Source organism: Ceratotherium simum, chromosome 3, assembly GCF_057802395.1.
Source record: "Ceratotherium simum simum isolate JZ-2026a chromosome 3, ASM5780239v1, whole genome shotgun sequence".
Classification (NCBI taxonomy): Eukaryota; Metazoa; Chordata; class Mammalia; order Perissodactyla; family Rhinocerotidae; genus Ceratotherium; species Ceratotherium simum.
The window spans coordinates 69,817,129-69,843,161 of NC_141902.1; the positions used below are offsets into that span (position 1 = coordinate 69,817,129).

At 36.1% G+C, this 26,033-nt stretch overlaps 1 protein-coding gene across 1 annotated transcript in view; it reads right to left on the minus strand.

Annotated features, from left to right (window-relative positions):
* The window catches only part of UBE2Q2 (ubiquitin conjugating enzyme E2 Q2), a 59,761-nt gene that overhangs the window by 10,706 nt on the left and 23,022 nt on the right, over window positions 1-26,033 (minus strand). Inside the window, exons 4-9 of the mRNA XM_004421858.3 lie at window positions 23,151-23,207; window positions 20,497-20,637; window positions 17,685-17,769; window positions 15,811-15,871; window positions 14,942-15,032; window positions 8,652-8,710 (exon numbers count right to left, since the gene is read on the minus strand). Coding sequence (XP_004421915.1) covers window positions 8,652-8,710; window positions 14,942-15,032; window positions 15,811-15,871; window positions 17,685-17,769; window positions 20,497-20,637; window positions 23,151-23,207 — 494 coding nt within the window. The remainder of the gene's footprint in view (window positions 1-8,651; window positions 8,711-14,941; window positions 15,033-15,810; window positions 15,872-17,684; window positions 17,770-20,496; window positions 20,638-23,150; window positions 23,208-26,033) is intronic.

Consider the following 26,033-nt stretch of genomic DNA (forward strand, 5'->3'; position numbering starts at 1 on the left):
ATAACATGCAAAAATGAAAACAGCGGTTAGAGTTACAGGACTATGGGTAACTTAAAAATTCTAATGTCATCGCTCTCATATAGTCTTAATTTAAAAAAAAAAAATGGTTCTTAGTAGCAGAATACTTAAAGACTTTTAAGATATCAGAAACTAAGAACTTAGCCCTACATATTCCAGAGAATAGGGGCAGGAGAATCAAAGCTTCCTCAAACGGCATTCAAGTGTTCTGTTCATCTGAAAATTTCTCTACTATCATGTTATACAGCCAAGAGTTTTTCCTCTGACAGTAATAATGACTTTATCCTATCTATAATAATGAACACCTGCATTTATGGTTTAAATTGTTTTTATTCATTCTGTTGTGAGGAATGAACTGGTTCTGACCATGGAGCCCCTCTCTGGGACTCCTCAATTTCTCTCTCTAGTTCTGAGGACTGTTCTCAGAACCAAAGATAACTTCTGGGGATTTCCCAGATCTCCCTTAGGAAATCACTATTTAGATCAAGATTCTTCAGCCTTTTAACACTTTCTTAAAATAATTTCATTCCTCCTTTAATGTTATTTTAAACTTCAAAATACATTAAATATCATGCTTAAAAATAAAAATCAAGGGAACGATAATTATAGAAGAAAAACTGTGGTAATCTTGAAAATACATAAACTAAGACCACTGAGTAGGTCTACGTGAAAACTGAGTCCACCACAAATTTTTTTTGTCCTCTGAGATTTTGCCCATGCCTTTCCCTTGCCTGAGATTCCTTCTACTGCCTACTCTTCCAAATGCCATATTCCCCCCCATAAAACTTGCCATGACCATTCTAGCCTGCAAATTTTGCATTCTGGCTAGCCCAAATGCATCCTTTTGTTGACTAAACCAAATTACAGAGAAGTAAAGAATCTAAAATCTTCAACTGTAAACGATTATCAATAATAGTTACAATGAAATCACTCAATAATGGAAATTATTCAGTAACTCCCCCATCCTGGAGAATTCATGCAACTGTCTCTCTTGCTTGCTCCAAACTCTGGGAACTTTCAAAGTAAAGTTTAATGGGAGGGAAAGAAACACTCCAAAAAATTAAATTTGGATGGAGAATCATGGGATTTTAAACTTCTTTGCATATTCTCCTATGTTCCTGAAACACAGAAATCTATCTCCAATTCTTTGAATCTCCTACTGGGCTCAAAGTGTATCTTGTATACAGTGAGCTTTAAATAAGCACTTGCTAATTTAACAGAATTAGAAAATCCAATTCTCAATTTGGATTTTGGTTTCTCCCCAACTGGCAAAGTCTAGTAATCTGTTAATGAATTAACACCATTCTTGGGCCTTACACTTCAGAAATGCTAAAGGCAGACAAGGACTTATTTTAGGAAAAAGAGGTATACAGACAACACTGAGTTACCAATTATCCAACCACTACCTTTTCTTTTAGCACCCCATTTGTTATTTTGGGGGTAAAGAGTCCTGTCAGGTGAGAAGAAGGGAAGTTGTTGTACTTGCAGGTCAAAAGAAAGTTAATTTTCTACAAGTACATAATTGCCACACAAATGTTTGTTGGATGTCTAAACACGAGACAGAAGTAGTTCTAGCATCTACACAAAAAGTGAGATAAGTAAACTTTTCCTTAATATACACTATCAGCAGCATTTACACCTGAAATGGTTGCTTCTACTTCTGTATTGAATTATATTCATTTTTCAATATGTGTTCCAAACCCTTATTGCTCTTTGCCTCCAAATAAGGAGTTCCTGCTAAATATTGAAATAATTCAAGGGCACTAGAAAAAAAGAAAAAAATAATAATCTAAGAGTCATCTAAGGATAATATGCCACATACACGGGTACAGTAATATTTTCAACTTAAATAAACTTCAGTTGCCTAAGCTGTATGGCAAACATTATCCTAAGCTCAGCCTTTTCTTCAGGCACTGAATTTATAATTTTTGTTTTACTAGGAGGTTCTTGCAAGAATGTTTGCTTGCTAACCTTCCCACCCATAAGGCAGGATGATCACTTAATTACATTAATGAAGGGACAAGAGATACCATTAATCAGGACTAGAGTGTTAATACAACATAATTCTTAAATGATCAAAAAGAGAGAGATGAGAAATATAAAATTTTTATATTATAGTCAAATTCTTGACAATAACCACATGAAAAAAAAAAAGGAAGGCTTATCAGCCCACGTAAAACAGTCATGATCATTCCCCTTCTAGAGGTAAGCAAATGGGCCATGGATTCTAAGAACAGAGCCCAAAGAGAGGGATAAAAGAAAATGCTGACACAAAACCATAATGTTCCCTTAATACAGAGATAAACAACCCATGGTCATCTAGAAGCAGAAGTATTTTCTTTGTGGATGACTGAAGTACACAAAATACTTCACATTACATCAACCAATAAAGCATCATCAGTTGACTACAAATAGCTCACTCACAGTGTACTGGTGAGATAAAAAACAAAAATAATCTTTATGATCCTCTCTCAAGTTACTACACTATGCCCTGGACTAAGCAAGAAAGATGGCCAAGTATTAGTGGCTCAATAAAATAGCTTATAAAAATACCAGTGGACTGGGAATTATATATTACCCTAACTTGCCTACATTTACTAACTTACTATACTTCCCTATCTCATTCATTCATTCATTCACAAATATTTACAGCATATATATAATGTATGCTAGGCACTGAGTATACAATGAAGAAAATTGACATGACCCTGCCTTCATGATGTTTACAATCTAGTAAGGATTATAGATGTTAAACAAATAAACAATAAAGTGGGAGAGGAGGACCCAAAGTTGTATGAGAATGAATAAAGAGCGGCTTATTTTAAATTTGGTGGTCAGAAACAGCATCTCTAACAGGGACGCACAAACCGAGACTTGCAGGAGTTAAAGTGGGGGTGGGAATAACATTCTAGGCAGAAGAAATGTAAAAGGAAGTTATGAGGAAAGAAAAAGTTTGCTGGCTACTGGGGGCTGAAAAGACAACCAGTGGGGCACCAGCTTAGAGAGGGAAAGTGTGGTACAAGAGGATTGGAAAGGAAGGCAAGGGCAAGATCACAGAAGGCTTATAGAATATGGTAAGAATATCAACCTGGAAGAGTTTAAGCAGGGGAGCGATATAATCAGACATAAATTTGCTCAAGATTACTCTAAAAGCTTATATGAGTGAGGAAATAGAAGCAAGAGTCCAGTCAGAATTCCTCTAAAGTGGTCCATGTGAGAACTCATGATAGTAGCAACAAAAATGGAGATAAGTAACTGGATCTGAGAACTCTTTAAGAGGGAAGAGAATTACAGGACTGAATGTGGGAAATGAGGGAAAGGTGACATACAGAATGAGGCCTAGCTTCATTAATTGAGATGGAGAAGATTGGAGAAGAGAGACAGGTAAGGAAATGAGTTCAAGTTTTTGCCCTGTAGAGTGTGAGGTGCCTGTGTAACAGACACTGAAGTAGAGGTGTCAAGAATGCAGTTGGGGGCCGGCCCTGTGGCTTGGTGGTTAAGTGCACGCGCTGCAATGCTGGTGGCCCGGGTTCGGATCCCGGGTGCGCATCGAGGCACCGCTTCTCCCTCCATCCTGGGGCCGAGTCCCACATGCAGCGGCTGGAGGGATGTGCAGCTATGACATACGGCTGTCTACTGGGGCTTTGGGGGGAAAAAAATAAAATAAAATAAATAAAATCTTTAAAAAAAAAAAAAAAAAGAATGCAGTTGGAGGGCCGGCCCAGTGGCTTAGTGATTAAGTGCGCGCGCTCCGCAACTGGCGGCCTGGGTTTGGATCCCGGGCGCGCACCGACACACCGCTTCTCCGGCCATGCTGAGGCCTCGTCCCACATACAGCAACTAGAAGGATGTACAGCTTTGACACGCAACTATCTACTGGGGCTTTGGAGAAGAAAAAAAAAAAAGGAGGAGGACTGGCAATAGATGTTAGCTCAGAGTCAGTCTTCCTCAGCAAAAAGAGGAGGATTAGCACGGATGTTAGCTCCGTGCTAACAGAGCTGATCTCCCTCACAAAAAAAAAAAAAAAAGAATGCAGTTGGATATTGGGAGCAGAAAAGAAATATAGAAATGTGAGATACAAACCTGGGAGTCACTGACACACAGAGGTATTTTTAAAGCCATGGGAGCCGAGTCAACAAATAGTGCTAGAGCAATTGGACATCAGGCAAAAATCTATGATCTAAACCTCATGTCTTATACAAAAATAACTCAAAATGATTCAGACTTCTCTGTAAAATGTAAAACCACAAAACTTTGAGGGAAAAAAAAAATAGGAGAAAATCTTTGTGATCTAGCTCTAGACAAAGAGTTCTTAGATTTGACATAATCCATAAAATGAAAAACATCTATAAATTGGACTTCATCAAAACCAAAAACTCTTGCTCTACTAAAGATTCTATTAAGAGGATGAAATGTGGGGCCGGCCCCGTGGCGTAGTGGTTAAGTGTGCGCGCTCCGCTGCTGGCGGCCCAGGTTTGGATCCCGGGCTCGCACCGACACACTGCTTCTCAGGCCATGCTGTGGTGGCATGGGCACAGATGTTAGCCCAGGGCCAATCTTCCTCAGCAAAAAGAGGAGGATAGGCATGGATGTTAGCTCAGGGCTGATCTTCCTCACAAAAAAAAAACAGGAAGAAATGAAGCTACATCCTGGGAGAAATGAAAAACTGCACATCCAACAAAAGACAACTGTGTAGAATATATTTTAAAACTTTCAAAATTGAACAATAAAATAACAAACAATTAGAAAACTGGCAAAAGACATGAACAAATATTTAATGCAAGAGTATATAAAGTTGCCAAATAAGCACATGAAAGATATTCAACATTAGGGAATATGCATTAGGGAAATGCAAATTAAAACCACAATAAGATATCACTACACAGCTATCAGAATAGCTAAAATAAAAACAAGTGGCAACACCAAATGCTGGCAATGATGTGGAGAAATGGTATCACTTATACATTCCTGGTAGGAATGTAAAATGGTAAAGCCACTTTGGAAAACAGTTTGGCAGTTTATTTAAAACTCAATATGCAATAACCATATGACCCAGCAACTGCACTCCTGGACATGTATCCCAGAGAGGGAAAACACATTCACACAAAAACCTATACATCAGTATTCATAGCAGCTTTATTTGTAATAGCCAAACACTGGAATCAGTCTAGAAGTCGTTCAATAGGTAACTGGTTAAACAAATGGCAGCACAGTACACCATGGAATACCACTCAGCAATAATAAGGAAAAAACTAGTCATACACTTATATAAATCTCCAGAGAATTATGATGAATAAAAAAAGCTAATCCCTAAAGGTTACAATCCCAAAATGTAGGATTCCATTTATGTAACTTTTTTTTTGAAATGACAAAATACTAGAAATGCAGGACAGATTAGTGGTTGCCAGGAATTAGGGAAAGAGCAGGCATTAGAGGGAGATGCGTATGGTTTAAAAGGGCAACAAGAGGGATTCTTGTGGTGTTGGAACTGTTCAGTATCTTGACTGTGGTGGTGGATACACAAACTCACATAGTTGATCAAGTTGTACAGAACTTAATACACACATATAGACAAATGAGGTATAAGTAAAACTGGGGAAATGTGAGTAAGCTCTATGAATTGTTTCACTGTCTCATTGTGATATTACAGTTATGCAAAATGTTGTCACTGGGAAAACTGGGCAAAGTGTACAAGGGATCTCTATTACTTCTTACAACTGCATGTGAATATACAATTATCTCAATAAAAATGTCAGTTAAAAAAAAGCCATAAGAATGGGAGGAAAAGAGAAAAGGGAAAGGACCCACCAAATTCTGAAGAATTCCAACATGTAGAAGTTGGTGAACAAGGAGTTGCCAGCAAAAGGAGAGTGAGGAAAGGCAGTCAGAAGCCAAAGGAAAAATGTTTCAATGTTGCTGAGGAATCTGATAATCAGATATGATAAAGCCTGAAAAGGGACCTCTGTATATACCAACATCCAAGTCCCTGTTGGCAACAGTAGTTTGGGAGGAATAGTAACAGCTAATGCCAGACTACAGGGAGCTAAAGAGTGAATAGGAAGCAAAGAGTGTGGTATGTACACATTGCTTGTGGGAACATAAATGGTGCAGACACTTTGGGAAACAGTCTAGAACTTCACCAAAAAGTTTAACATGGAGTTACCAGAGGACCTAGTAATTTTGCACATAGGAATATAAGAAAGAGAAATGAAGCGTGTGCACACAAAAATGTGTACATGAATGTTCATAGCGGCATTATTCATAATAGACAAAAGGTGGAAACAACAAATATCTACAGATAAACAAAATGTGGTATATCCATACAATGGAATATTATTCAGCCATAAAATGGAAATGAAGTACTGATATACACTACAACATGGATGAACCTTGAAAACATTTTGTTAAGTGAAACAAGCCAGTCATAAAAAGCCACATTTTGTATGGTTCTATTTATATTAAATGTCTAGAATAGGTAAATCCATAGAAACAGAAAGGAGATTAGTGGTTGCCAGCGGATGGTGGGGTGAGAAGGGGAAATGAGGAGTGACTGCTAATACTTATCGGGTTTCTTTTGCAGGGGGTAATGAAAACATTCTGAAATTAGATAGTGGTAATGGTTGTACAACTCTGCATATACTAAAAAACACTGAACCGTACACACTTTAAAAGGGTGAGTTTTAATCATGTTATTGTATCACAATAAAGATGTTATTTAAAAAAAAAAAGTTTGGCTATGACAAGAAAGAAAGAAATAGGGTAGTAGCTAGGAGGAGACGTTGGATATAAAATATACGGAACAAAAATTACTCAATAATCTGTCCAGAATCACACAGTGCTTTAGCCTGATTCTGAGATTGCAAACTCTGTTTTATTAGTCCTTCACGTTTTTTAGCTCTTCCTAAGTCAGCCAAAAATTCCTCCCTCCTCACTTAAGAGCTGATTGCCAAGACCAAGTCATTTAGATTCTGTCTGAAATTAGCATTCACCTTCGTTCATCTTTCCATTCCCATTACTACTGTACTAAGTTTGGTTGTCATCACTTCACTCTAAGACAATCAGCTCTTAACTAGCTTTGCATTCTTCTAGGCTTTGTGAATACAATTTGCCTTGGAGTCTCTTCTACTGTCACCAGATTTATCTTTCTAAAACACTCTCTTTACTGTTACTTTCCTCTTCCTGAACTAGTTAAAGAAAGATAAATTCAATATCCATGGGTAATTTGCTTACGGGGGAAAAAGAAAAAAAAAAAAAAATCACCAAATTTTTTTGTCACCAATCCATGGTCCTGTTATGACTATAAGATATTCTGTCAGCACAATTTCTTACAGCTCTTCTATATGAATTCTACCCCTCTTGTGTTATCGCTCAAACTGGTCTAGTATACTCTGAATACACCATGCTCTTTCCCAGATATGTGATTGTGTTTACTTTTCACCTATATAATTTCCCTTCAACCTCCACCAGCTGACCAAATTGATCATAAATTCTCAAAATTCTTAGGATTTCTAACAACAGAATGTGAAAAATCTATGCTAGTCAAGTTAATATCAGATTTCAAAATGATCTGATAAAAATATTCTTATATATTTATCCTGAATTTACAAAATTTTTCCAAATATTTTCCTTAATCATCTATAGCTGCCCCTATTTTTTAATCTAAATGAAACTATTATTATATCAGCCATAGAGATGACCAAAGTAAGAATTGAGTCTTTTTAGATTTTAATCACCATAATATGGATTATCTCACAAAGTGGAATTGGTCAGCTGAACATTTCAGAATTCTCAAATTAGTTAAATTGCTCCTACTTTGAGGGTCTACAGAACATTTCATAACTAACCTAGGTACAAATTCTGATCTTCTCCCCATCCGCCACCTAAATTCTACTCACAAGAAAGCAATACAAACTTCAATAAAAATGCATGACAATTACCATTTGATTCTACCAAACTGAATGAAACAACCACCTTTAGAAGGAATTAGAAAGGGCCGGCCCCATGGCTTAGCGGTTAAGTGCGCGCACTCCGCTGCTGGCGGCCTGGGTTCGGATCCCGGGAGCGCACCAACGCACCGCTTCTCCAGCCATGCTGAGGCCGCGTCCCACATACAGCAACTAGAAGGCTGTGCAACTATGACATACAACTATCTAGCGGGGCTTTGGGGGGAAAAAAAATAAATAAAGTTAAAAAAAAAAAAAAAGAAAACCAATTGTTTAAAAAAAAAAAAAAAGAAGGAATTAGATGGCGAGCTCTATCAGCCCATGAGATTTCCTGTGATTATTCCTAGGATCATAGGCATGTGGGAATCACTGTAATCCTAACTTTCTCTAAATTTTCAATCACAATTTATGTTTCAAAAACTTCTGATTCTTTATGGTGAAATGTATACAATTAGGGGCCATTAAAAACTCGACCTATAAACATTTTAATGGTTTATATCAATAGTTCTCCAATTGTGGTCCCCACACTAGCAACATCAGCTTCATCTGACACTGTCTTAGAAATGAAAATTCTCAGGCCCCACGTTAGATCTACTGAATCAGAAACCTTGGGGTAAAGCCTAACATTCTAGGCCATCCTCCAAATGATTCTGATGCACACTATCAAATAAAATAATCACTTAAACTTACCCTCCTGAGAGAACAGGTAACACCACTCGAACAAATGGAGGATCAAATGGAAAGTTATCCTAAAAAGCAAATATGCAAGTTTAATTAATTTTAAGACCATCCTTAATTATTATTTAGAAGATTTAAAAATAGTCTATAAAGAATATGTACATTTATTATCTGATGATGAGTGAGGGTCATACAAGTAAAAATACCAAAAAATAAAATGAAATAAAAACCAAAGCAAATAAAAATGAAGTTAGGATCAGGCCCAGACAGAACAGCGTTTTGGTAAACTTATTAAATATATGAAGGGGTTCCACTTCCAATAGAATTATATAAAAGAACAATTCCAATAATGATGGACTAGATAATTCCAATCAATCCTCTGTCTGAGAACTGGAAAAGATAGGCAAAATGTAACAATTACAGAGCTCACATCAGGAAGAAAAAGGGAACTCCAGAAAGTGGGGCCGTTTTCTCCCTTAGAATTTCTTTCAATTACAGAAGAAGAAGGCAGGAGGTTAAGAGGCTAAGAGTCTCACAGGGCTACGGAGATAAAAATTGGACCTCTGGGTCCACCAAGGAGAGGCCTTTAGAAGTCTCCCACACTTTAGGCTGGGACCCTGAAGGACAGACTGCAAATTGTCCTGACTGACAGAGAATGAAGTCCACCTTTACATCATCTCAATCCCTGACTGGATTCAGTGATCCTGGGTTGCTAGTGCCCAAGCCCCTGACAGGTGCAAATGTAAATGCTCTCGGGAGAAGAATATCATCCACAGCTTCAAATTAGCTCTCTAATTTTTCATATGTTACATCTATCGCAAAAAATTACCAGTATGTGAGACTTAAAAATACAGCATGATCAGAAAATGAAAAGCAAACAATAAGACACAAAACCACAAGGGATCAAGAAAATATAGTTATCAGACAGATTTTAAAATAACTGCTGAATATGTGCAAGGAAAGAAAAGACAAGATTGAAAATCCCGGCAGAGAACTAAAATTACAAAAATGAACTATACAGAAATTCTGAAACTCAGAACTACAATAACTGAAATTAATCTATTTAACCACAGCAGAGACTTGGCAGAAGAGAAATTCAGTATACTGGAAAATAGGTCAGAAAACATCCAGAATGAAGCCAGGAGAGAGAAAAAGGTAGAAAATACAATACAGAGGGAATGAATGTATTGAAAAGGCTTATCATACATGTAGAATCCTACAAGAAGAAGAAAGAATAGGACAGAAGTAATATTTGAAGAGATAACATGAGAATTTTCCAAAACTGATTCAAGTCTTCACAAGATTTAACCACTATAAATACTTCAAGAGAAACAATGAAAAATATAAGAGAATGATACCTTTGAGGTGCTGAAAGAACTAAATTTTCAACCTAGAAATCTATACCCAATGAAAATACTTCCCAAAAATGAAGTCAAAATAAAGATATTTTTCTATCAGCAGACACACACTAGAGGAAATACTAAAGGATATTCTTCAGGCAGGAAAAAGATGATCCTAGATGGAAACCTGGAGAATAAAGATCATGAAAAGAGCAAATACACATGTAAATCTAAATGAATATTGACTAGTTATATAACAATGATGTGTAAGGTTTTAGATAAGGATAGAACTACAATGTATGACAACAGCACATATTTGGCAGGGGGTACATGTCCATGTTCTAAGGTCTTTCCATTGACAAGGAAAAAGAAAATATACATTAACATATTTATTTTAGACTTTGACAAGTTAAGGATATGAATTATAATTGTAACGTAGTAAAGAAGAGTAAAAGAATGTATAATAAGTACCAAGATAACAGAGGTGAGAAACTGGAGTAATAAAAAAAAAAATCCAAAGGAAAGAGAAAAAGGAGCATGGAGCAAGAAGGACAAACAGAAAGCACTTACAAGATGGTAGACTTAAACCCAAATATCAATAATAACAGTAAATAAAATAGACTAATTGCTCCAATTAGACAGCAAAGATCATCAGACTTGATAAAACTGTATGAAGAGAAGAAGATGAGAGAAAAAACCTCAGCTAATTCTCAGGCTCCCAAACATAATTCCCTTTTTCAAATTCTCAGTCCTAGAAACTAAGGTTTCCAGAAGAACAAGAGCTTTTTCTCTTAATGAACTCAAGCAAAGATGGTAGCTGAGGTGGCCAAGAGCATTAGAGGTCAGTCTCTTGGTGGCCAGGAGGCCAGGAAGGTGGCCTCTCACTTTCCTACAGCAGTGGGGTAGGGAAAAGGCAGATTGCTTTTAATGAAGATATGTCAGGAAGTCTAAGAGAAATTACCTCCAATTTGTTCAAATAAAAGGGGATAAGGAAACAACTAATGCCTTTTAAAAAAACAATCTGAGGTTAAGGGAGCTAACCAAACATTTGTTTCATCCAATTATTTCCAAGGAACACAAAAATACAGTTTTAACTGGAACAATAAGCAGCATAATTCCAGTAACTTACTTTAACTCCCTACCTCTACCCAGCCTCAAATAAGATTCTGAGGAACATATAAACTATGAATTCAATCCTAATAGGAGAGGAAGATAAAAAACACACAGACGATCTTAGATTTCTACTGCAAGGTAGAAAAAGAAGAAATCTACGCACACAAGATACCAACTTAATGACAGTTATTATAATCCATTTCCAAATAAGTAGTTCAACTTTCATCTATAATTTAACAGATATAATGAAAGACATAGATGCAAAGCTTGGTAAAGTACAACTTCATTTAATCTCCTATTTTTTATTTATTTTTTATTTTATTTTTTTTTTGTGAGGAAGATCAGCCCTGAGCTAACATCCACGCCAATCCTCCTCTCTTTGCTGAGGACGGCTGGCCCTGAGCTAACATCCGTGCGGACCTTCCTCCACTTTATGTGGGACGCCACCACAGCACGGCCTGACAAGCGGTGCGTCGGTGCACACCCAGAATCCGAACCCAGGCCGCCAGCAGCGGAGTGCACCGCTACGCCATGGGGCCAGCCCCCTATTTTTTAGATCTTTAAATATGTGATCCCAAAGGAGTGACTACAAAACCTCTTTTAATTGATTATGTGGCAGTGAGAACTACCTCCATTTTAAGTAATTCCCCAGAGTAACTCTTCTTCATCAAAACCCAGGGGCTCTATTCCATAAACTGTACTGTGGAACTCAGTAATCAAGATTTTACAGAAATAAAAAGGAGTTTCCTAGGCGGTAGGCAGGCGGCCTTGAGGATGACTGTTAAAATAGTAAACTAACTCAGAAACTGAGAATCTCAGGGTTTACAAGGATCTCATAAAGTTATCTGATTTCCCATACAACACCTTGGCCTTCCAAGCTATTCTTAATGATGAGAAACATTCTATTTTTGAAAGACTATATCTCCGGATGGCTCTAAATAGTTACAAATCGCTTTCTTATATCGAGTTGAAAATCGCCTCTTTACAGTTTGACTTACTAGTTCTAATGTCATGCCTTATGTTCATCAAAAACAAAATCAAACTAATGCTTCCACATACACAGCCCTTCAAATAGCTGAAGATAAACTATCATGAACTCCCATGTTCTCTGCTCCATATCCACAATTTAATCAGCTATCTTAGGACATGGAATGGAATCTCTTTCCAATTCTTGCTATTATTCTCTAAATGAACCCAAATTTGTCTAAATAAACCCTTCTTAAAGTACTACCTCAGAATTCAACTCAGCAATTCAGATGTGGCCTGAAAAGCCAGAATACCACTTCCTTAAAAGCACAGCATAATGGATTTACCAAATTGCTGACAAACCTAATAGATCCCATTCCCTCCTGCCCCTATCCCCATCCCCATACTTGTGTTATGTTATACTCAAGTTCCATTTTTTATTATTCATGTCTCTCACATCGTCACTGTGGTCATCTGAGGCCATAAATACTGTTCACGCTCCTTCCTGTGAATCCTTCTTCCTGAGTCATACCTGCTATCCTCCAAAGTTTTTGAATCCTGATACTAACAACTTGGCAATTTAGTTTAAGGTCCTCTTCACAAGGTCAGTTAGCTCAGGGCAATCACATTCTTCCCAGGCCTCTTAAGAAATACTCCAACCCTAGCAAGGGCCCTTCTTTCTGGTATCAGGAAGCATGGTCCAGAGACACAAATCCAACAGGATTTCAGCCATCTACTTCCCAGATTGTCCCCGCCCTAAAGTTCTACCTAGAGCAGGAAAATTTAATGAAACACTTTCTGCAGTCACAAGTCCTTCAGTTCCCTGGTCAAGATTTCATATTCTCTCAAAGATACCCCTCAAGGAGGAAGTGAGAGGGGAGAGGCCCACAGGGGGTTTCAAAAGTACTGACAAGGTTCTATTTCTTAAGCTTGGTGTTGGGCACACTGGCATATGATTTAACATGATTGTTTAGATTTTTCAGGCTAACCATATTCTGCATGTATTTTTTTTTTAAAAGATACCTTTCTGTTTTTTTTCACCCTACAAATCAGTAAAAATGCAGTCATTAGCAACTTCAGTAAATATATACCAGATTCACTCTCTAGGAAGATAACCCAGTTGACAACCACAATAGTTTCTACAATAACAAAACTGAGGGAAAATACTGACACTTGACACTTGGGCTATTTGAAGAAAGTTCAATCATAAATGAGGATATAACCCCAAATAAGAATAAATACACACAAAAGTTAAGATGCTTTCATAAAATTACTCCTTTTGCAAGTATAAAGGAAGTATTCGTTCATGTCTTTGCTTCCTTCAAAACACCTCATATCCATCCACTCTCACCTATTTCAACCACCACCAACCTTCATTACTCCTTGCCCAGATTAAAATCAAAGCTCTCAATTAGTCTCCCAGAAATCTACTCTATCCTATTACCAAACCCTACTCTGATGCTGAAGGCATAATCACTGTTTTAAAAAAATAAAATAAAAAGCCTAACAGGTCAATCATGCCCCTGCCTCAAAAGCTCTACTGGTTCTTTACTGCAAACAGGTAAGATACCAGACTCTTCATCACGATCTCCAAAGCCCTAGAGCCTTCATCACAGATTTCTCCCCAGAAAACTACAGGCTCTTGAAGAACAGGGATTAAATTATAGATGCCTCCATGTTCTCAAGCCTTCCACAGCACCTAATGCATTGAAGTCTACCTAACTGAAATGGAAAAATATATATATCTGCAAGACAATTGTTGCATAAATTTTTCTTCTCAATTTAAAAGAACAAGTCAAAAAAAAGCTCCATATAATTCAAATATAACTCCTTAGAAACACTTCCTAGTCTTTTTTAACAAAAGATTTAAAACCACTATATTTATCCAAATTCCACATTAAATCATTACATTTTATCTAGATTCCACTGCTTTTCTTCTTTACCCTTTATTTTTAGCATCTTAAAGAAAATTTATTAAATATAACACAAATTCAGAAAAGTGTATAAAATATAAAGGTACATCATTACACATCACTGTAAAAGATGTGTCCACGTAATCACCACCCTGGTCAAGAAACAGACTATATAGCCAGTATCCCAGAAGCCCCCAGATGTCCCTTTCAGCTCATAACTCTCTCCTCCTCAAGCAGATGTACTATCCTAAACTTTATGGTATTAACACCTTTACTTTTCTTGATAGTTTTATCGCCCAAATATGAATCCATAAATCAGTGTTTCTCAGCCTTCTTTTCATTTTTGCCCCACTGAGAAACCTTTTTAGAAATACTTTTTCTTAATTCCCCCCCCCCCAAGAAATTTTAACACCACAGACATACTGTGTATCTGTTTACATACTTGGCCCCTTGAAGGGCCACAGACCATTATAACATCTAAGATTTTTTCACTCCAAGGACCAATTTTCACTCCATTTTGGGTGATACTGCGTCCACTGGGAATGCACGCCCTAAACAATATAATTTAGTTTTACTTATTTTTGAGCTCTATATAAATGAAATCTTACAAAACAAGTTTGTGGTCTGGTTTCTTTTGCTCAACATTGTGTTTAAGATTCATTTATCTTGCTGCACATAGCTCTATTCCATTTTAAGAATACCACAGTTCTCCATTCTACTGGAACAGACACTTGGGTTATTTTTATTTGGGGTTATTACAAACAATGCTGCTCTGAACATTCTTGCATATGTCTCTTGGTGCACCTAAGTACTCATTTCTGGCAGAGCATATACCTAGGAAGAGAATTCCTGAACCACAGGTTATGAATATCTTCTATTTTACCAAGTAATACCAAATTATTTTCCAAAGCAGTTGTCCAAATATACATTCCCATTAGAAGCATATGGAGTCCCCTTACAATTTTCTTACCTTAAAAGAGAAGTTAAGCAAAATATATTCTATGCCTTCTTTTTCTTTTAAGATCTGAAGATCACTGTGCAAAGGACTATCAGGATCGACCCTAAGAATTATAAAACAAAAAACAGTTCAAACAAAAAGTCAGAGATTTTTTCTTACTAACCTCAAAAATGAACCAGTCCAAGAGCTAAAACAGAGCCCCTAGGGTTAAGTTCCAAACAGAGACGGTCTAAAACTGCTCTATGATCCCTGGAAAAACAAATCACTATAGCCTCCCACTCCTTGGGATTAAATGTCCAAAAAGAGATCACGGTCATCTAAATCTGTTCTCCTAAGGGTATCCAAAGTTAGCAGTTATTCTAAAGGAAATGGTCATATGTACATAATTTTCTCAGGAACTCAAAAAAAACTTAATCTGCTTCTTTAAAATTGTATTATTAGACAAGGGATTCAAGGAGACAAATTTACCATGGACAAGACCAGAAAAAATGAAATCACTAACAAAATCTAAATTTGTCTACAACTTTTCTATATAGTCAGGTCCTACTCAAATCCCTTATTTCAAATATAAACTGGTTACCACAGTCAATCTCAAATTATTAATTATGCTTTTATTTCTATAGTTCCCAACTGTCTCACTAACTCCATGAAACACTTTATCCTACAGCTGGTCCTTCTTTTTCTCCTTCCTCTTTCTCACTTTAACTAGTAAGCCTAAGAAATAGCTCATTTTAACAACTTGAGAACTATTTCTATAGAAATAGGGTCTAAAGTTCTAAGTAAAAGCCACGGTATAAAGGTATCAAAATTAAGGGGAAAGAAAATCTCCATTGTGAAAGTCTACCATTACAGAGAGTTGGTTAGCATAAAAAGCCACTTACTTCTGCAATTTAACATGCCAGTCATATAAACTGTCATTTATGAGTTCCACTGAATAAATCCCTGTAAAGATATAGGGCATGTTAGTTACTCTTCATTTGATCTTATAACTAGTACTTTGGTGTAAATGTATACACTGAATAGCCAGCAAAAGCTAGAAATTTTGCTATTAAAACACAGAACAACTAAGCTATATTGTAAGTATTTTGCCACTGGAGCCGAATATCTTATGTCATTAACAGATAATTAAAGCCATCAATGGAGAGGATTCTTTAATGAGCTGAGAAACTGTTTCCCATTACCTGTGAGTGGAAGAAAAAAAGATTATGCAAAATCATATGTACTTAAGACTTTTCTTCTAAGCACATGCAAACATTTCTATAAAAATGGAATTCCACTACATATATAGTTTTAAAATCTTTCTTCAACTTTCTGGGGCATCTTTCCAACTCTGAATATAGAAATCTACTGTCAATCTTTTTAATAACTGTAGTAATTTGTTTCATGGATATACCATAATTTAACCAATTCCACCCTATACCTAGTTATTAATTTTTTTATTTTTTGATACTACAAACATGTTATAACAAACAAGTGATTATTTAACATTTAAAGATAAACCAGTATTCAGGGGCCGGCCCCGTGGCTTAGCGGTTAAGTGCGTGCGCTCCGCTGCCGGCGGCCCGGGTTCGGATCCCGGGTGCGCACCGAGGCACCACTCCTCCAGCCATGCTGAGGCCGCGTCCCACATACAGCAACTAGAAGGATGTGCAGCTATGACAGACAACTATGTACTGGGGCTTTGGGGGAAAAATAAATAAATAAAATCTTTAAAAAAAAAGATAAACCAGTATTCAAATCTTTAACTGTATTCTATTAAGTTTCTACAGATAAACTTTTAGACTTCTTATAAGAAAAACCGTTAGGACACCAAAATTCCTAATAACTCAGAAACAAGTTTGGCTTATCTTGCACTACATAAAGCAGGGGTTTTTTTGCTTGTGTTTTGTTTTTATTTTAAGTAAGCACTAATGATTTACATTTGATCACTCTGAGAATTTCTGAATGGATCATAATGCTACCTTTTCAACCAAATTAAAGTTTGGCCCTTTCCCTTATTTAATACTGTTAGAATCTCTATAACAACATAAGAGAATTTTACTTCAAGTAGAGAAGTTCCACAATATTTAAATCTTGTTGGGTAAGAAAGAACACTCTTAAGTCAAACACTGAAATGAAGAAAAAAACACCATCTATTTTTAAAGTAATACCATAACTACCTCTACAGTAAGAGCTGATTATGTTGTTTTCAAAAAAAAGGAAAAAAATCATAAAAATCAACTTGGCAATAGTGTTTTGTACAACACAGTCATGTGTTGCTTAATGACGGGAATATGTTCTGAGAAATGTGTCCTTAGGTGATTTTGTTGTTATGCAAACATCACAGATGTTTGTACTGACACAATCCTAGATGGTATAGCCTACTACACACCTAGGCTATACAGTACTAATCTTATGAGACCACCGTTGTACAGGCAGTCCGTCAATGACCAAAATGTCGTTATGTGGTGCATGACTGTATATTCATTTTATTTACTTTTCCAAAGCAGATATGACTTATACTTTTCTCAGAAGATAAAAATCATACAAGAGTTCCTTCCCATCAGCAAGAAGATAAAAAAATATGATGTATCCATAAAAATAATTTTTAAAAATCCAAAAAAACAAGTAAACATCCTATTTTAACCCCCACCTAAAATAAAGTTAATAAACACTTCTGTTTCTGTCCAGTTATATTATGAGAAATGAAGCTTACCACCTGAAAATGGAAAATAGCATAAGGACAACAGAGACAGCAGAGATCCTGAGGTCTTACCTGTTTTATAACTCTGTGATCTGTATATGTCCCTGAGCTCTTTCATAAGTCTATCGGAAGCTTGCACAGACCCAGACACTGCACCCTGAAATATAAACTTTGCTGTTTACCAGGATCTATTGAATCAAATAACTAAAGATTTAAGGTATCTGAACCTGAAATAAAAGTTTACAATGAGATTGTAAAAATGGATCACTGCTCAAAATTTTAAGAAGTCAAAAAAGTTTAATTAAATCAAGGATTACAAAGTTTGAAGAATATAAAATTGGGGACAAGTCTGGTTCATTTACTATTTCTTATCATCTGAAAAAAGTCTAACCAATATGTTCATATCAGTATGGCCCTTCCAACAGCCTAGAATTGAGTATGAGCCTATTTCAAACTCCATCGATTTTTTTTAAATTATTTTTTTTTTTTAAGATTTTATGTTTTTAGAGCAGTTTTAGGTTCACAGCAAAACTGAGAGGAAGGTAGAGATTTCCCATACAACTGCCCCAACAATGCACAGTCTACCTCATTATCAACATTCCTCACCAGAGGGAACATTTCTTACACCTGATAAACCTACATTGACACTTCATTATCACCTAAAGTCCCTAATTTACCTTAAGGTTCACTTTTGGTACCGTACATTCAATGGGTTTGGACAAAGGTATAATGACATATATCCATCATTATAGTATCATACGGAGTATTTTCATTGCCCTAAAAATCCTTCATGCTCTGCCTATTCACCCTCCTCCCCTTGCCAACCCCTGCCAACCACTGATCCTTTTACTGTCTCCATAGTTTTGCCTTTTCCAGAATGTCATATAGTTGGAAACATACAGTATGTAGCCTTTTCAGACTGGCTTCTTTCACTTAGTAAAATGGATTTAAGGTTCCTCCGTGTCTTAACAGCCCATTTCTTTTTTTAGCAGGGAATAATATTCCATTGTCTGGAAGTGCCACAGTTCATTTGTCCATTCACCCATTCAAAGATATATTGGTTGCTTCCAAGTTTTGGCCATTATGAATAAAGCTGTTATAAACATCCCTGTGCAGGTTTTTGTGTGGGCGTTAAGTTTTCAATTCATTTGGGTAAATACCAAGGAGCGTAACTGCTGGATCACATGCTAAGAATAGGTTTAGTTTTATAAGAATCTGCCAGACAGTCTTCCAAAGCTGGACCATTTTGCATTCCCATCAGGAATAAGTGAGAGTTCTTGTTGCTCCATATCCTCGTCAGCATTTGGTGGTGTGAGTGTTCCTGATTTTGGCCATTCTAATAGGTGTGTGGCGGCCCTATAGATTTTTGAAAATACTAGAAGACCTTCAACATTATTAACTAAAGTACAGTTCCATTAATCAGACTATAAGCAAGAATGTTATACTGAGGGTCTAGTTTACCTATTAAGAAATTGAGAAATAACATGTTTGCCTGCATGCACTTGGTTTCAATTCTTTTCAGTGTTGGGACTTCTCTAAAAATGAAAATACACCAATATCTTATCCTAAGACTGAATATGAATGGAACTGTTTATCATAAGACAAAAACATTTGGAATGCCTTTTGATTAAAAAAGACCTGAGCATGTAAAATATAAAATATTAATCGCTACACTACACTTTGAGGGGGGAAAAAATCAGGTTTACAAAGACGTTACTTCCTAGCTGTGTGACCTTGAACACATTACTTAACTGGTTTAAAATCCAGTTTGACATCTATTGAACAGGGAGAATATTTCACACAGTGATATGAAGATTAAATGGGAAGATATATAAAGTTTAAAGTACTTAGGTTAGTGTCTGTCATGTGAAAGTGTTTAATAATTTGTAGTTGTTCTAACATACAGACTGAAAGCAATCACAAGACATAGAAAGTACAGTAAATATCATTAATTTAGATGCCACAAGCTTATTTTTTTAAATAATCAAGATAATGGCTGAGCTAAACTTCTTTGCTCTCTGAAAAAAAAGATTTGCCAATTAAATTAATACAGTAGGTAAGACTGAAAGAGGGAGAGTAATCTACCCGTTTACAACACTTGGCATCTCCTTGCATAACAATTCATTCCCTGTGTTTGAGAACCTATGCCCAAGACAAAGGAACTGGTCCTCAGATTTCATGGTTGATAAATAGCTCTAATACAAGGCAGTAAGTAAGTACTAAGTGTTGAGACAGACAGCTAGACTCTCATTTGATGTTTCCCTACTCTGGGCATTTTATATACATCATTCTCATTTATTTATTCTTCACAGCAATTATCCAAAAGGTATGTATTGTCCACATTTTAGAGTTGAGGAAACTGAAGCCACATAGCCGCGTTTGTCCCCAAACTCAGTGTTCATTTCACTCCCCCAGGCTATTTCACATAAAAGAAATGTTAAGCCAAAAGAAAAGTTACTTTTGATTTGGTCAGAGCAGGACAGACCAGATGGCAGCTCCACGGAGAAGAAAGAATTTGAATTGTACTTTATACGAGAGACCAAATGCAAATATACAGATCCCATAGGAGGAGGATAAGCAGAGAAAACAGCATAAACAGGCTGGAAAGGGGACATTATACAGTGAATAGTAGATGATTCCAGGATGTAAAAAGCAGATGAACAGGGTAGAATGTGGCTATCAATAAATGAGAAATGTTAAAAAAAAAAAAAAAAAAAAACCCACACAACTCAGGCAACAAAACAAATGGCTGAATCCACAACCAAGGCAGGGATGGAGGAGGGCAACTGAGATTGGTATCCTAATCAACTGTCCTGTAATTATATTATTACCTATAACTACTTACCTGCAAAAGTCCAGGTTCTAGATATTTACACACACTTACATTTAGATGGTCTTGCCTCTGAGTCTTCCTAATTTTCTCTAATATTGCCAAGTTTTCTTTTTCAATTCCTTCATCCTCTGACTTTTTTCCACTAATAGGCTCTTCTTCCTTCATCTCATAGTGATCCAAGTCTTCTATATCCTACAAAAATAATAAAATTTTAGCTTATTCAAGTTTATGCCAAAAGTTAAATTATTCTTGACTCAACAGGGAACAGAAAAGAGAGAATACACGTACTCTATGTAGAGGGGAAAAAAGCCTTGACACTCAACTCAAATTTTATATCCTATATTTTGTTTAAAAGCTAGAATCTGAGTAAAGCATATTTTAATAGCTTACCAGGTCGTAACTATTACCAAATAGGCCATCTTTTAAATCTCCTATTAAGAGGAACTTTTGAAACAGTTTAGCACCAAGTATCAAGAACCGTAACTATTCATACTTTGTTCTAGTAACTCAACTTCTAGAAATCTATTGTAAGAAACTAGTCTAAAATGTAAACACATATTTAGGCATAAAGGTGCCTATTTCAACTTTATAACCACAAAAACAAATACAAAATCTGCATGTGCAAAATTACTAGAACAGTTAATTCCATCGAATACCAGAAGACCATTAAAATGCCAACATAGCATAACAGTTTCTTCTGTACCAGTAATGAAATAAAAAACACAGAACACAAAATTGAATATATAGAATCTCAATTATGCCAAAATAAGCACAGAAAGAAAGAGACTAGAAGGACATATACTGAAATATTAATAGTTATCTCTAGAGACATTTAGTACCTTTCCTTCTTTTCCAAGTTTTCTGTAGTGAGCACCTATTGATTTTTATAATTAGGAAAAAAGTTAGAAAAAGAATTTGAATAATATCTCTAGGCCAACATCTTTAATCACCATATCATTCTCTTCCCTCCTTTCCTTTTTCATCTGCTCTTACACATATACAAATCTATGCAGAATTTTTTTAATCCTAACTTTTTTCTATTATCTTACTTCTCTTTACTTCAATCATCAAAATCTCTAAAGGAGTAGTTTATACTTACTATCTCCATTTTTTCAAGCAGACTAATTCACTGTGATTTCTAGACTAGGTTAATGACCACTTGCATGCAGAGTCAATGGTCTTTTTCTTGAACTGCCATCTCTTCAACTCCTATCATTCCTTTCTTATTCAGCCCCTGTCCATGACTCCATGCTTCATGGAGCTCCCTTCCCCTAGTTTGCACCTTTTAGCCCCGATCTTCCATCCCACATTTGTTTTCTTTAGAGTTCTCACTAATGCCCTTAGCCTGTATTTTCTCCTATACCCTCAACCTCAGCCACATTCCTATCCACAAAACTTCTCCACTTGAGTATTAGTCAGCACAGAGCACAATTCATCATCATCCTTATAAAACAATATTCTCAGCACAGTATTCTCTGCTTATGACCAATATATAAACGTTTGTCTCTAATTCAAGACTTTTAGCCACCTGCCTTTTCCAGCCAACCTTGCTTTCTTTGACTCCAACACATCAATCTTCTCCCAAAAGGACAGTATCCAATGCACCCAAACACACCATGCCCAAGGTTGTTCGCAGCCTTTTTTAGCACATTATTTTACAGTATCTTCTTTTCCCCTATCCTAACCTGACATCTACAAATGTCCAGTCTCCTACCTTTCTAGATTCCCCTAAATGTTGCTTTCCCTTCTTTATATTACCTTGTGAGGGAAAAAAGAAAGGTACATAAACTCTTTGAGTACAATGTCTACTTCATCGTATACTGGACTCATGGAAAAGGTTTAATGTTTTCATGCAGTTTATTCCACCTAAGTTAAAATACACAAAAATATTAAAAATGAACTCTCAAGCCCAAAAAAGTCACTCTAGTTGAACAACGTTAATTATTTTACTCCCCAACTCACAAAACAAAAACAAACCCACAACTACTTCTTTAGTTCTAAGGCATTCTAAGAAGCATATGTTAGATGTAAAATTTTCCAAATCAAGAAAATAAGGCAATAACCTGAATTAATTCTAAGATCCAAAACAGAAAAATGTTTTAAAATCAAAACCATAGAATTCAAATACCTTTTATCTGGTCAATGTAGAAACACAGATCTTCATTCTAAAGTTTACATTTAAATGCAAAGCTTCAGAGCCTGAAAACCTCCTAAAATTGTATCAATGACTGGCAACTAAACTTGCCTAAGCTCAATGTCTTTGAAATTTGTCCGATGAAATTCTTAGATGATTTTTTCAATGTGAGATAGTTTCCTTACTTCCAGTGAGTAGTCCCTGAAATGTTCTCAAATTCTCCTTTTATTCAAACATGGAACTTTTTAAACTTAGTAGTTTCTCTTCTTAAAAATAACCCAATATAGGTTAAGTATTGATTGCTATTAAATGTAAATATAATTTTAGTGCTAAATGTTATCAACTCGTATTTTCAAGGAAATCAAATCCAAGGACATCAGATAAGCAATTTGCTCAAAAGCATACCATTAATTAGCGGTAAAGCCAGATTTTAGAATTATATCAAATTCCAAATACAATGTGCTTTTCATTATTCCACATTAACAATGGTTTATAAAGGAGATTAGAGAATTACTAAAATGTTCAAAAATGAAGATATTTATAAAATGTTATTCTTACATAAAATACCTACTTCAGCCATCTCTTCCTCTTCCTCCTCTTCTGAAGTCACTTCTTCTGTTGTCCCATTCTGAAAAGGAAAAAGAATTTGCCAGGGCTACACAGAATAAATAAGCACACACTGAGTATATTAGCAGACTTTAGGGACAAACTATCTAACCATCTGTCACCACAATTCCACTAAAAGCTCATTAAAGTTGAAACATTTACTTTTTAATCAACTTTGATTTGACACATAATATTTATCAGCTTTTAAAAAAGAAATAATTTTGAACAATTCAACTTAGATGCCTTAGGAATAAACAAAGGCAATTAGTGAAATATAAACCAAAACTGAAAAAATTTTAAAAACATATTATAATTTAAAATAAGAAAATATTTTATACATATGGCTATGTGTATAAGCTCAATGGCTTCTTTACTTAAAATAAATAACCCATGGGGCCAGCCCCGTGGCTTAGCGGTTAGGCACGTGCACTCCACTAGTGGTGGCCCGGGTTCGGATCCCGGGTGTGCACCAATGCACTGCTTCTCCGACCACGCTGAGGCCGCGTCCCACATACAGCAACTAGAAGGATGTGCAACTATGACATACAACTATCTGCTGGGGCTTTGGGGGGAAAAAAAGGAGGATGATTGGCAATAGATGTTAGCTCAGAGCCAGTCTTCCTCAGCAAAAAGAGGAGGATTGGCATGGATGTTAGCTCAGGGCTGATCTTCCTTGATAAAAAATAAAAATAAAAAAATAAAAATAAATAAATAAATAAATAACCCAAATCATGGATTCCTTAAAATATCTACCTTTTTAACTTTGAACAGCATGAATCTTTCCATAAATTCAACTACTTTACATTTAAAAAGGTCAAATGTGTTACAAAGAAATATACATTGCACAAAACTAAAAATTATAAAATGATCACTACTAAAGAGCTATTTTTCTTGTTTACAACATGTTATTTACCACAGAATACTTCTCCACAAGACACAATTTACCACTCATTCACGATGAATCTAATGGGGTTTTAGGAAGGGCCTTCAGACCTAGTTTTGGCAGAGTTCAAAAAGACAAGTTTCCTGGACCACAGTGTAGTTCTCCAGGACACAGTACATAAAGTTACTAGGATTTTTTTTTCCCCAGAAATTCTTGCTGTGTTTGTTCAAACTATAGGTGGTAAGGACCACTCTCCCACATAGGATGCCTACCTTGATGGCCTCTTAGTGCGGGTGTCAGAACCAGAGAGAAATGGCAGAATTTTTTTTTAACATAACACAGCAGCAAAATCTCATAAGAGACTCATCTCTTCCTTTTACTCAGGCATTGGAAGGTCCACCTGCCAGCAACTCTCCGTTCACGTGCCATAGGCAGAGCACTGGTGTGCAAACCAGATCATTGCTGAGGACACTCAGATCAACAACTGATATGATCAATGGTATATACTCCATCTATAAATGGGCAGGTAGTTGAAGAAAACTAGCAATCTGAACTAAAGGCACCAAGTCGAACAGGCAGAACAAGTGACCAGAAGCATTATTAATGAAGGAAATAAAAAAATCTAATTGGAATCTTTAGCAGTAATTGAGAAGATACTGCATCCACAAAATATAAAAAGATTACTATGCAAAGGACAAAAGAGTTCTGGGAAATCAAAACGATTCCCTCCTTCAAAGAAAGAAAAAAAAAAAAAAAAACACTCAGTAGAGGTCAGAGAGCACAATGGACTTGAATGAACTAAACACATATGATTAAGAAGACAACCAAATTGTGACATTCCCTTAAAATGTAGGGAAAAAGGAGATGGAAGGGGAAAAAAAGAGGAGACGGAAATAATGAACGAGTTAAGGGAAATGGAAGATAGGAATACAGAGATCTAATATTCATCCAGTATTCATCCAGAAGACAGAGGGAAAGAAATAAAAGAGACAAACGTTGCCAAACTAAAGAAAGACTTCAGAATATCAAGTGGCTGTGAATGCCCCAAAAGAATATTGAAAAGTAAAACCCCATACTTCACAGTTACAGAAAAAAGTGACTTCTAGAAAGAAAAAATAAAATACAGAGAAAGAAGTAAGAATCAGACAGGCATCAGACTTTTCATCTGTAACAATAAATACTGGAAGATAAAAGCATAAAGAACCTGGAAGAGACTCAACTATGAACTTAGAATTCTAAATCGAGTTCCACCAGGACAGGAGCCATATCTGTGTTTGCTCAACACTGGATCCTCAGCACCTACACATAGTACTTTACACAGAGTCCAACAGATATATGTTGAATGAATAATAAAAACAGACACTGAGTATTCAAGGCACACTCTCCATACACATCCCCACAAATCCTTTCTAGAAAAAACCAGAGGACATTATTCAGGGATGTATTTCAGAGGCGGGGAACTATGGAATACAAGAAACAGCAATAAGCAAAGACAACAGTAACACCAATGGGTAAGTCTAAGCAATTGCTGATAATTCAGCTGAGATGTTATAGGCCATATTCTCTGACCACACTGAAAAACTGAAAATAGCCCAAAAGGCACCTGAGAAGGTTGAAAAATTTCTTTCCTAAATAACCCTGGAGATTAAGAAGAAATTGACCCTGATGCCCCCAGTAATCCAACTCCTAAGTATGTGCCTAGAGAAATGCTTACACAGGTATACCATAAAATATGGACAAGAATGATTGTGGTAGCACTGTTCCTAATAGCAAACAGAATCAACCCAAATGTCTATAAACAGTCAAATGGATAAATACAGTATATTCAAACAACAGAATAAATACAGCAAGAAAAAGAACTATAGCTACAAACAATATGAATGAATTTAACAATGTTGAGCAGAAGACAGACATGAAAAGAACACATATATGACTCAATATGAAGATCAAAAACACGCAATACTA